The 13,146-nt window shown below is 37.1% G+C and overlaps 1 protein-coding gene across 2 annotated transcripts in view; it reads left to right on the top strand.

Annotated features, from left to right (window-relative positions):
* Positions 1-13,146, top strand: part of UGGT2 (UDP-glucose glycoprotein glucosyltransferase 2) — a 185,360-nt gene that overhangs the window by 12,491 nt on the left and 159,723 nt on the right. For both annotated transcript variants that reach the window (XM_045480866.1, XM_045480877.1), the window contains exons 2-4: positions 1,945-2,027; positions 10,387-10,517; positions 10,982-11,094. In XM_045480866.1, coding sequence (XP_045336822.1) covers positions 1,945-2,027; positions 10,387-10,517; positions 10,982-11,094 — 327 coding nt within the window. The remainder of the gene's footprint in view (positions 1-1,944; positions 2,028-10,386; positions 10,518-10,981; positions 11,095-13,146) is intronic.

Raw genomic sequence — 13,146 nt, 5'->3', positions numbered from 1 at the left:
GATGTGTAAATTCTGGCATCGAGAAGTTTGTGGACCTACCATATTACTTTCTCTTTGGCTGATTCTTTCCCCTGATAAAACTGATGTCTGTGGCTGCACAGCCTCTGAACAGGTCTGTAGATGTCTAGGCAGATCAGTTAGGTATTAAGTGGTGCTCCCTGCTTTGCTTAACGTTTTGTACCGTTCCTGTCCTTTTCAGATCACATGTTCTGTTTATCCCATTATTTCCTCTGCTTTTAGCTTCTCCTTTTTTTTAATGCCATTGAGTTGGACACCGTTGCTAGCAAGAACCGCTTACCAATTGCTTTGAATTCTAGTGCTTGTCCTGTTTATGTGGATGAATTAATCAGTTTTTCTCTTTAGTAACCAAACTCACAAGAATTACTTTGCATGTGTCTTGAATGTCCTTGTACTTTCCATTCATATTAAGCATTAAAGTTTACCAAGACTCGAGAGAAAGGTAAGATGGGTGATAACAAATCTGTACTGTCTGTTTGGTGCCTGGTTCCTCTCTAGGTTGAATGGTTGAATCTACTTGCTTTGGGTGTCCTGTGCTTTGTTCTATATGGAACGGAATATCCTCTCAATTCATTATTTCCAGAGGTTTTAAATGGCTTTGGTCATTTTTTTATGACTTACATTCTGTGGAAAAATCGAAGTGTCTGGGATTCAAGGCCAAAGACCTAATTCGATACACTAACTTCCTATTCGTTTTTTCATTATGGTATTTTCTCTTCTAAATAATAAAAAGATTGTCTACATAAATAAGTAACAAAATAAAAATAATAGATAATATTATTTTTTAAAGTTTGAGAGAGTGTGAGCAGAGGGAGAGGCAGAGAGAGAGGGAGAAAGCGAATCCCAAGCAGGTTCCATGCTGCCAGCATAGAGCCCAGCTCAAGACTCGATCTCATGAACCAGGAGATAATGATCTGAGCTGAAATTAAGAGTCAGATGCTTATCTGACTGAGCCACCCAGGCATCCCTAGATAATACTTCTTTTTTTCATTTTTCTTAGTTTATTTATTTGAGAGAGACAGAGTGTGAGCTGCAGAGGGGCAAAGACAGAGGGGGACAAAGGATCCAAAACTGGCTCTGCACTGACCACAGAGTGCCCGATGCAGGGCTCAAACCCACAAACTGTGAGATCATGACCTGAGCCAAAGTCAGACACTTAACCTACTGAGCCACCCACATGCCCCTAGACAATATTTTTAAAAAGTGTTTATAGAACACCAGGTGTGTGTGTGTGTGTGTGTGTGTGTGTGTTACTTTTATATAATACTCCATCACGGTTAAATTATACTTCTCAGTAATTTGCAGTAACATGGATGGAGCTGGAGAGTATTATGCTAAGTGAAGTCAGTCACAGAAAGACAAATACCCTATGATTTCACTCATGTGCAGTTGAAGAAAACAAACGAACATAGGAACAAAAAGGAAAACCAAGAAACTGACTCTTAACTATAAAGAACAAACTCCTAGTTACCAGAGGGGAGGTGGCTGGGGGGGGGATGGGTGAAGTAGGTGATGGGGATTAACAGTACACTCACTTCCCATGATGGACACTGAGTAATGTATAGAATTGTTGAATCACTATATGGTACACATGAAAGTAATATAACTGTGTTGGAATTAAAAACAAAAAATTACACTTCTCAGTGGTATTTCACATGGAGAAACAAAATAAATCCATTTTTTACTTATAGCTAATGAGGAAAAGCCAAAAGTGATTTCTTGTGCAGTCTTTTCCAGTCATGAATATATGCTTGTCTGTTGAGAATGATATCTGTGTAAGAATCATCCATTTGTTCTCTTCATTAAAATGAAAGTCACTTAAATTTTTGGAGGTTTTTAACCATAAGTTATAATTTGGTTCTAAGGTATAGTTTCTCATTTCATTTCTCATTCCCATCTATTAACTGATTACTTTTATTTTAATAGTGAATTTATGGCAGAAGAAAGTAATGAAAAATTTTGGCAGTTTTTGGAAACTGTACAAGAATTAGCCATTTATAAGCAAACAGGTAGGTGATGTGCATATTATAACTTAAAGGTTTGGATTTATGTGCATACATTAGATATGTCTATTTTTAACATTAAGGGTGAAGTGTAAATGCTTAATTGGGTTAGTAAATCTGAATATTAAATTTGAAAAGATGTTTTCCTGGATGTTTTCCTGTATTCCAAGCATCCATTTCCAAAAAATGAAGGTTTTAACGCTTTATTTTAAGAAAATTCATATAATTGACAGTGTTTGCATATTGTTTTATAATCAAAGAGAAATAGAAATTGTTGAATTATGGCTTTCTTTTTACCTAGATTTATATGAAATAGTATTACTTTTGTATCTAGTAGTGTTGATTTTTTTTTTTTTTTTGCCAAAACACTTGTAAACTCTTAAAGAGATTTTTTAATACTTGTCTGTAACAAATCAGGTAATCTGTATGCTTTCATTTCACTATCTAGAAGATGGTTACTGATTCCCGCTTTTTAAATATGTACGAATATATATTACAAATGTGTACATACATCTATCTTTAGAATGGGCATGTATTTATTAATGTATTCTTAGAGGTCAGTAGATTAAAGATAATGAAATTAGTTTTAGCAGCACAGGTTAAAAGGTTAATTATTAATTATTATAAAGGAAGGCTATTTTCCTGACTCTACAGAGAATGGAATAAATATTAATGTGGATCCCTCAAGAGCAAATTCTTTAGCCTGGTAGACATGGGGAGAACTTCTTACTATGGAGATTAAATAGAGAAAATTTACTATGGTGATTAGTTTATGATTTTGTTCTGGAGTGTAAATGTAAGAGAAACAACAGTTTTGAATATTTTAAGTGTTCATTTGTTGGACTCCTTTTGGCTCAAGTGGCCTTGAATTTCAGCAATTTGATGATTTCATGAGATAGGTTTAAAAAATAGAGCAGACATGCCTTTAGTGATACTATAAACTGAAATATTTTCAAAACCAAGTAATTTGCTTTTTTAAAAAAACTTTTATTACTGAAAAGCTTCATTATTATCATTATTTGGGTCACAAGAGATACTGTGCACTGCTTTAGATACTGGGAATACAAAGATGAATAAATGTGATCTATGGTCCCTGGAGCCCACAATATTGTGAAGGGGACAACAGAAGAATGTTAAGAGCTTCACGGGATGTGGACGACATGGAAGCGCATGAGAAAGGGCTTGCAGTTATTATTTCAGAGAGAGCAGGACAGCCTTTCTAGTGGTGAGTGTAGGAGTAGAGTCTGGAAGACAGGGACAGCCAGGTGGTAGGGAAGGGAAGAAAGCAGGAGAGAGGGTGGAATGCACAGAGGAATTTTGACCACTTAGAAGTCAACTTGCAAATCAATGGGAAACTGTCGTTGATTGGCTTTGTATTTGCCCTGACAATTTTGGTTTTGGTATTTAAGGTAAAAATAGGCTAGATTAATATGTAAGATTCTGATAGTTTAAAAAAAATCCACCAAATTTTGTGTCTCTCACCTAAGCTTCTAAATGCAACTATCCCAAATCTTTGGTTCTCAGTATGTACCTTATAGCCTTATTCAGTGCCATTTTTCCATTGGGGAAGCAATCTGGAAAATTATTTTTACAAATTTTGAACTCTTTAAGTTGCTTAGATGTAGCCACATATTTTAGCTAAATGAAATGACATGCCTGGACAATCTGATGGCAGATGATTATTAACAAGTTGGAATATAAATTTAGGAATATGTAAGCTCTGCTTCAAGCATATAATGTAGGAGGTGTGTATTTCAGGGTTGAACCTAAAAGAAATTCTACTAAATAAGAATTACTAACACTGAAGATATAATTCTGTTAAAATCATTTATAATGGCAAGAATGAAGTGCATAAGCTGCATCATTGCTGATGTTGTTAGGTGTAGGAGAGAATGGCGTATATGAGGAGTTAAATATGTCAACAACTGTCAGATTTACTGAATTTAATTCCAAGATATTATCCTAGAGGAAACATTTTAAATCCTCAGTTACTTGTAATTTTTTAGGTTGTTGAATTTCCATGAGACCCTGTAAATACTCTTTACTGAAGAATAATTCCAGTGATCTACTTGTCTAAAAAGTTGTAAATGTTGAAGATTTAACATTTCGAATACAGGTGCTATTTCCATGCCATTTAGTGAGAACACGTTACATTATGTGTCAGCAAATTAAGACCTTTTTAAACATTGAATTGCCTGGTTTTGCAACCATTTTAGATGGTTTTGCTACAGAGTTCTATTTTTGTCAATGCTTCAAGATTCAAGTGGCATAATATTAGCTAACGTATGAGTTTTGTGTGGTGAGTTAGAAATGTCAACCAAGGTTTATCTAATTCCAGAGTCCCTATTTATTTTTATTTATGTGCTCCACATAGAAGAAGCTCATTCTCAAAGTCCCTGAAGATTTCTGTGGTTTTTACATAAGTAGGGTTGCTTATGTATTTTAATGGAAAGATTTTCAGAAAATGTTATGACATTTCTAATTCAGTTACTTGTAACTGAGAACTGGGTTTGGATAGGAGGATGATTGCAGTTTGGATGTGTCACATTTGAAATGCTTGTTGAATATCCAAGTGAAGATCTCCCATAAGGTGATAGATGATGGAGATTTAGGTGGTAAAAATCTAGGCTAAAGGGTAGGATTTGGGAGTTATCAACATGAAGAGAGTCACTGAAGTTACAGGGAGAAGGTATAGAAGGAGAAGAAAATAAATCCCAAGGGCAGAACTCTGAAGAACATCAATGTTTAAGAACCAACCAGAGGAAGAACTAGAGGATAGAGACTAGAAGTACCCGTAGAGGCAGGTGAAAACCTAGAAAGCACGTTGTCATGAAAGCCAGGAGAATATTGATAAGTGATGGATGTTATCAAATAGCATAGACAGATCAAATAATGTGAATATTAAGCTTTTAACAACAGAAAAATTATTGATGACTTAGTAGTTTCACTGGTATAATAACTATGGTAGGTTGAGGTATGAGTTGAGGTTCAAAGCAGAGATAAGTATTGTTAAGTCTTTCAAAATTGACTGCGAAGCATGACAAGATGCTCAACATCCCACTCATCAGGGAAATACAAATCAAAACCACAGTGACATATCCCCTCACTCCAGTCAGAATGGCTAAAATTAACAACTTGGGAAGGATGGGTATTGGCAAGGATACAGAGAAAGTGAACCCTCTTGCACTGTTGGTAGGGATGCAAACTGGAAAATGGAATGGAGATTCCTCAAAAAGTTAAAAACTGGGGCACCTGGGTGGCTCAGTCAGTTAAGTCTCTTCATCTCTCTGTAAGCTAAGTCTGTCTCATCATCTCAGCTCAGGTCTTGATAATCAGGGTTGTGAGTTCAAGCCCCATGCTGGGCTCCATTCTGGATGTGAAGCCTACTGGGGGTGGGGGGAGATTAAAAATAGAACTACCTTGCGATCCTGTAACTGCACTACTAGGTGTTTACCCAAAGAATACAAAAATACTAATTTGAAGGGGCACATGCACCCCAATGTTTATGGCAACATTATCAACAATAGCCAAGTTATGGAAAGAGCCCAAATGTCCATCAACTGACAAATGGATAAAGATGTGTGTGTGCGCGCGCGCACACACACACTGGAATATTACTCAGCCATAAAAAAGAATGAAATCCTGTCCTTTTCAATGACCTGAATAGAGCTAGAGAGTATTATGCTAAATCAGTAAGTCAGAAAAGGACAAATACCATATGATTTTACTCATATGGAATTTAAGAAAACAAACATAGGGGAAACAAAAAGGAAAACCAAGAAACAGACTCAACTATAGAGTTACCAGTGGGGAGGTGAGTGGAGGGATGGGTTAAATAGGTGATGGGGATTAAGAAATGCACTCGTGATGAACACCGGGTATTATATATCTAAGTGTTCAATTACTAAATTCTATCCCGGGGTCGGGGGGAGGTGGGGAAGATAGTGAAGCAAATAAGATGAATCAGTAGCAGGCTATGGAGGCTGCTCCTTCCCCCCCCCGCCAAAGGTGAGAGTGATTTATGTATATTAAATGCCAATAGGCAAAAATCAAGTAAAACATGAGGCTGGAGAAAGAGGAAGGATATTGACAGGGCAAAGTTGTTATCAGCAGGTTGGATGGTAAGTCTGGATTCAGTGATTTTAAAACTTCAGCTGTAGTCCAACACCTCCATCTCACGATTGAGATGATGGTGCAAGTTAAGCCTAAATAACAGATGTTTACTTTCTATAAACCCCTGACCCCTACCTACATCCGTCTCTCCCTTAGAGACCTTGACAGTGACCAGTGACAAAACTTGATCTCAGTTGACAGGCACTACTCACGTTTGTTTCTGTTGACAATCTTCCCTGTTTTCATGGAGGACTGATCCCTGTTCGATTGATATAGTCTTAGTTATGTTATTATATTAATTTTGGCTATTTCTCTGTTGGCCCTGCAGCTGTTATGTCTTTTTAAAGATCATTTCTCTAATCTGTACTGCTTTTACTGTTGAAGGTGAGTCTTACTTGTGTTACTTTTTTATTCTTGAGGGAAGCTAACCATAACTTCCTGAGAAATCCCGTATAGTTTGTTAAAGAAGTAGGAATGAATGTGCGTACCTATTCTAGAACTCTTTAAAAGTACTATATTGGGAAAGTACCATGGCCTAGAATGAAGAGACTTCCTCATTTTTTAAATATTCCAGAAATGTATTGAAGGCCTATTTTATGTGCCAGGAGCAGAAAGGTACAATTGAAAGCCTAGAAAAGATTTCTGCATTCGCAGCTTATAGCTTAATGGAAGGGACAGCATTATTAAGTTACAAATAATTTTTAATTACAGTTTTGAGAATTGACCTAGAGATTGTACAGCCCTGTCAGAGTGTATGACAGGATCTGAGCTGGGAGGTCAGAGAAAACTCTTTCCACAACAATGGCATTTAAGCCAAGGTGTGCTAATAGGAGTTGGCTGAACATGCACTGCCTACCCTCCTGCATTTCAAACAGAAGGAACATCATGTGAAGGCCCTGAGTGGTTAGCCCCCTCTAGCTCTGGGCATTGTGTCTTGGTCCCCCATAAGCAGTAATGAGTCGGCTGGCAATCCTTTCTTCCCCTTACTGCCATCTGATTTTGTCCGCCAGTATTCTTAGTCTTTATCTTTGTATTCTTAAGTATACATAAACTTCGACTACGTGCTCTGTTGGCTTCGGTGATATTCTTTCATTCCCAGATAATATTTGTGAGGAATCTCCAACCTTATGTTACTTTCCACTTAATTTCCTTTTGTGGCAGTTTTGCTGGTTGTGTGCTTTTCTGTGTCACCGGAGCGTGCATCGTTGACCAGGTCTTCTGTAAACCTCCACTCCTTCAGTTATTCTTGTTCTAGTTAAGTATATTCAGAGCTCACCCTCAAACTTGATGCTGCATTTCCTCCAATTATTTCTTGGTTATGTGAAGTTTGCTCCCTAGTTGATGCCTCATGAATAACTCCTAGGAATGATGACCTTGAGTTCTTCACATGCATGACTATGTACGTGTGTGTGCATTTTGTACTTCAGGTTTTTAACTTTAAGGTCCTATAGTTTTACTGGAAAGTGCTAACCATTCTGAGTCTTCATTCTTAGGCATATAGATTCATTGTTCCTCTTTAATTCTGGACAGTTTTCTTGAATTACGGGGTTTCGTATCGTCGTTGTTCGTTCTGTTCTATTCCCCTGATTCTCTGTTGGGGATATAATTATACATACATAGGTCTCCTTGGCCTGACTTCTGTATCTGTCATTTACTCAGATCTTTTTTTCATTTTCTCCTCCTTTATTTCTGATTCATTGTCAGTTTACCTTTCCCCTGCATTTGGTATTTCTGTTTTTCCCAATTCTTTTTACTTTGGTGTTACCTCTAGTTTAGTCTATATTTCATGGTATCCTTTCTTGTTCTTTCCTCCATTCTTTCAGTACAATTTTCATATCCCCCTGTATTTTAGTTCTCTCACTCTTGAGCTATTTACCCGGAGCTGTAAAGGGGTTGAGGTTTTCTTTTTATCTTACTTGCAAGCCAAAAACTTAGCTTCCCACAGTTTCAAGGATCAGACATGAGACATGAGACTTCTGGATCCGAGCCGAAAGAGTTTATAACTGACCAAGGGAAATCTCCCCAGTCGTCCACAGCTTTCTCTTATCAGCCAGGACCCATCACAGTATTCTTGAGACTTATTACTGGCCTGTTCGAAAGGATCTGTGATTGGCACGATAGACCGTTTGAACGATTGAATCATAAGTTGGTTGTAATTCTGCATTACGTACTCCACCCTGTCCTCTGCTTGGCAAGCCAAAGTTCCAATGCATTTCCGGCCTTCTGTCCGTACTGGTAACAGATTTCCTTCCTTTTTCACTCCGTGTAGATATGCGTGTCTGTACCTATTGTCTGATGAAGGTCAGACCTTACCTCATCCAAGATAGGTCTTTGTACTTGTCATAGTGGGTTGGACTTTAAGCTGACAGAACCACTGGTAGGGAAGTCCCCTTGCATGGAAGAGAGTTAACCATTAAGACCTGATTAGGGGAAATTTTTTTTTTTAATTTTTTTTTTCAACGTTTATTTATTTTTGGGACAGAGAGAGACAGAGCATGAACGGGGGAGGGGCAGAGAGAGAGGGAGACACAGAATCGGAAACAGGCTCCAGGCTCCGAGCCATCAGCCCAGAGCCCGACGCGGGGCTCGAACTCACGGACCACGAGATCGTGACCTGGCTGAAGTCGGACGCTTAACCAACTGCGCCACCCAGGCGCCCCTAGGGGAAATTTTTGAATGTACTGCCCAGTTCTTGAACTGTAATCTCTTATTTTCTTTTCAATAATAGGCAAAGTAGAGGACCACTTTTTGCCTGATTGACCATACTATTTTGTCAGTATGTTCACTATCAATTAACAAGGACTTCTTCTAATCCTGTCAATTTGACCCATGGAGCTGGGTCTTTTCTCCTCCAAAAATCCATGTTTCTGTCAGCAATCCATCTCTGATCTGTCACGTACTGTGAAGGATCTGAGATTTTACCATTTCCAAGCTAACAGATTAGTTTCGTGGATACTGACAGAAGACCTGAAACCCTGGACGAGAGGCAAAGGACTTTATTACTCAAAGAAAAAGCCGTACCCACCATGTCCACATTATTTGTGCTGGTTCCCTGAACCCCAGTTCCCATAGAGCAACATAGAAGTCAAGATGGCACCTGTACCATGAATGGGTTGAGTTGAGAGGAACCAAGCAAGGGTTGAGAGCCCAGCGCCTTTGAGCAAGCACTAAATACTGTAGCAGTCAGCAAACACCCAAATCTCCCTCACCACCCCCAGAGTTTCTCCATTCAGACAGTACCCTTTCCTCCTCCCCCAGGAGGGTGTCTGTAGTTGCACATCCCTTTTGTCCTCCCTTTTCACATCTGGGAACTGTGAGTGAAGATCTGGGTCTGCCCCAGCTCAGCTCTTTTAATGAAGTTTCCATCAATTGATAGCTTAATGTCAAGGAGTAAAGGAGAGAAGACCTGACCAGGAAATGTCTAGGGGCCAGTTTATGGGCGTCTGCGCCAGTTGGCTCCTGAGCTGCTGTGCTGTTACCTTACCATCTCTGGCTGACACAGTGGCAACAGTGCAGATGATAAGTACACCTCAGGTGGTGTAGAGAAAAGAAAAGGGCAAAAATACAGTTCTTTCCCTGGTTATTCCAAGAGTGTCACCAGGCCCTCTGTAGCTCTCAGCTTCTGTTCTCCTTGGCCCTCTCCATCAGAAAGATCTGTCTCCCCTGGGGTGTCAGAGTTCTTAAATTCTAGGATTCATCCTTCTCTTTGGTGTCTTCAGGATCTTTGGAGATGGGTTTAGAGGAAACCAGCTTCAGGTTATTCTATACAAGAAGACCTTTCTCTTCTTTAAGGTCTGTTTCAAATTCTGTCTCCTAAAGTATTCTGGACATACTAATTGCATTTGGCTATGTGCACTAAATCTGAGTAGAATTTATTTATACATGTCATTTAAAATTTATTAACGATCATATTCTTCAATTTTTGCGTGCTGTTCATAGTCTCCTCTTAAATGATAAGTAGAGCCTGTATCTTTTCCTTGTTATTATAACTCCATAACCTTGGAGTGAATTGATCTGATATGCTGGCATCTTCCAAATAGATTGACAATATTATTTTTACCTGGACTTACATTGATTGTACCTCACTGGGAGATCCAAATGAAGTTAATAAAACAGATCTTGATTTTCCACTTTTCTCTAACCCCAGCCATAACGAAACTTAAGAAATGATTGTATATTAGTTTTACAGTAGAGGTGTGCCAGTGTATTGAAAATGAAATGACGTCCTTTTATTTCGAATTTTTTTTTATAGAATCTGCTTATTCTTATTACAATTTAATCCTGAAGAAAGCTGGACAATTCTTAGACAATTTACATATCAATCTCCTAAAGTTTGCTTTCTCTATAAGGGCATACTCACCAACTATTCAGATGTTTCAACAGGTACGTAAAAATACCCAAACTATAATTGACAAAGAGGCATGCTGGTAGTATACATAAATCTATCTTAATGTGAGTATCTTTGGTTCCAAAGGTTCTACAAACTTACAATACCTGGTTCCGTAGCCTATCATTGATTATATTATCATTGTTATTGATTGTAATTGAATATATTATATAATTTTATAGTTCTGTGGAATAAGGAGATTATGAGGACAAATCATTATTGACATGAACAGTAATGAAAGTTTTAATTTGGAATTTTTTCAATAACTTTGAAGCATGTATTTCCTACTATAAAGTTGATTTTGTTAAAGTATTTGATTCTGCGTGTAGATATTTTTTTTACTTAGAGCAATAACTTGATAGTAGTTGATGAGTTATTTTAATCAAAGGAATGCATGAGTTTTAAAGATTATATTGTAATTATCAACTACTGTAGCTAAATATAATCTTTGAAATCTTAGATTGCAGCTGATGAGCCCCCGCCAGATGGTTGTGATGCATTTGTGGTTATCCATAAAAAACACACCTGTAAAATTAATGAGATTAAAAAGCTGCTGAAGAAGGCTACTTCAAGGTAAGTTAATAATAGCCTTTAGTGAAAGGTATGGTTTATAAAAAGAGATGAGGGTTGAAATAGAAATTTCTTATAATAAGCAATGTCTTCATTATTAAAAATTTGTATTAAAGCATGTGCTCTGGATTGAAAAAACTGAATGGGCTGGTAGTTAAGTCCTTTCAGTATTTTGTCTCAATTAGCTTTTGATTTTAGAATATAAATTATATCAAAATACCATAAAATACATGAAATATGTTTTATATAATCATAAAATGTTTTCTCAAACATGCAAAATTGTGTATTTATTTCACTTCTCTTTATTTTTTAAGTTTATTTGTTTTGAGAGAGAGAGAATGAATCCCAATGTGGGGCTCGATCCCATGACCGTGGGATCATGACCTGATCCTAAATTGAGTCAGAAGGAAGCCCAACCTACTAAGTCACCCAGGTGACCCCGGCCTCCATCTCTTTAAGCTGAATGTATAACCTGGGAATAAAAAATTAATACTACAGTAATACAGAGTATAGAGTTGCATTGTTATAATGTATTATTCGAAACTTTATTTTTTTACTTCTACATATTTAATACAAAAGGATATGGATAGTCAGAAGGAAATTATTAATTTATTTGTACCAGTGTGTGTTTTAGTGCCTGATTTATCTGTACTTTCAAAAGTATTAAAGTTGTTTCTCTAATTTTGAAAGAGCTATTTATGTTAAACAGTAATATAGTAATTCATATCAGTACTTCCCTTATTTGTTGGAAACCTTTTAAAATATTTGCTTATATTTTGTATTAATTTTAATGTAGGCAAATTTTGTGTGTGTGGGTGTGTGTGTGTGTTTATAGTTTTTCCAAACATGCATGAGAGATGTTACTAAATTTTACAGTTGCTTTCCTAAAGTTTTTCCTTTCATTTTACCTTAAACTTTTAATCCATTAATTTTAAACTTTTAATTCATGTAACTTATTATTATCAAAGGTAAGGAGCCTATCAGATCTTTTTCCCTTCAGATGGCTAGTCAATTAAATATTCATTATATTTGTTATGCTCTATGACATAGCTACTCTGTATATTGCCTGTTTCTTATAGCAATGCCATGCTGTTTTAGTATTTGTTTTAAAATATATTCTGATACCTAATGATACAATTTCATTGCTACTTTATTTCCTCCAAATTGTTTATAGTTCTGTGCATTTTTTGATGCTTTCAAATTAACACTAGAGTCCCTTTTCTCCTGCAAAAATTAGCATTGGTAGGATTTTAATCAGAATTATGAGGGGTTCCTGGGTGGCTCAGTCAGTTAAGCATCTGAATCTTGATTTCAGCTCAGGTCATGATCTCACAGTTCCTGGGACTGAGCCTCACATCAGGCTCCACACCGACAGCACGGAGCCTGCTTTGGATATTCTCTCTCTCTTTCTGTCTCTCTCTCTCTCTCTCTCTCTCTCTCTGCCTCTCCTCCACTCACACCCTCTCATTCTCTCTCTCTCTCTCTCAAAATAAAAAAAAAAAACAATTGAATCTTTATTATACTGGGTCTCGCAACAGATGACATGGTATGTCTTCTATTCATACTGTCTTTTAAAATGTTAACGTTTTGTAGTAATCTGTGTTTTTTAAATCAGACATAGTGGGATGCCTGGGTGACTCAGTCGGTTAAGCATCTGACTCTTGGTTTTGGCTCAGGTCATGATCTCACCATTTGTGGGATTGAGCTCCAAATGGGGGTTCCCTGCTGACAGCGCGGAGTCCACTTAGGATTCTCTCTCTCTCTCTCTCTCTCTCTCTCCCCACCCCCCTCTCTCGGCATGCATGCTCTCTCAAAATAAATTTTTTTAAATATAAATTTTTTTTAATCTATTGAGATGAATACAAAGTTTTTCTCATTGGACATACTGTGTATTATGGTAATAAATGTTAAAATATTATATCATCTTTGCATTTGTTAATGGTGTGAGATTATCTTAATTTCTCTTAAGATTGCTTATGTTTTCATTAAGATTCATGCTTTTTTAACAGATGAGATTAGATTAGCTATTATTTAAATTATTAATACCATCTTTTT

The sequence above is a fragment of the Leopardus geoffroyi genome, chromosome A1, assembly GCF_018350155.1.
Source record: "Leopardus geoffroyi isolate Oge1 chromosome A1, O.geoffroyi_Oge1_pat1.0, whole genome shotgun sequence".
In the NCBI taxonomy this organism is placed as follows: domain Eukaryota; kingdom Metazoa; phylum Chordata; class Mammalia; order Carnivora; family Felidae; genus Leopardus; species Leopardus geoffroyi.
Note: the sequence above shows the minus strand (reverse complement) of the source record. Positions and strands in the feature narration are given on the sequence as shown.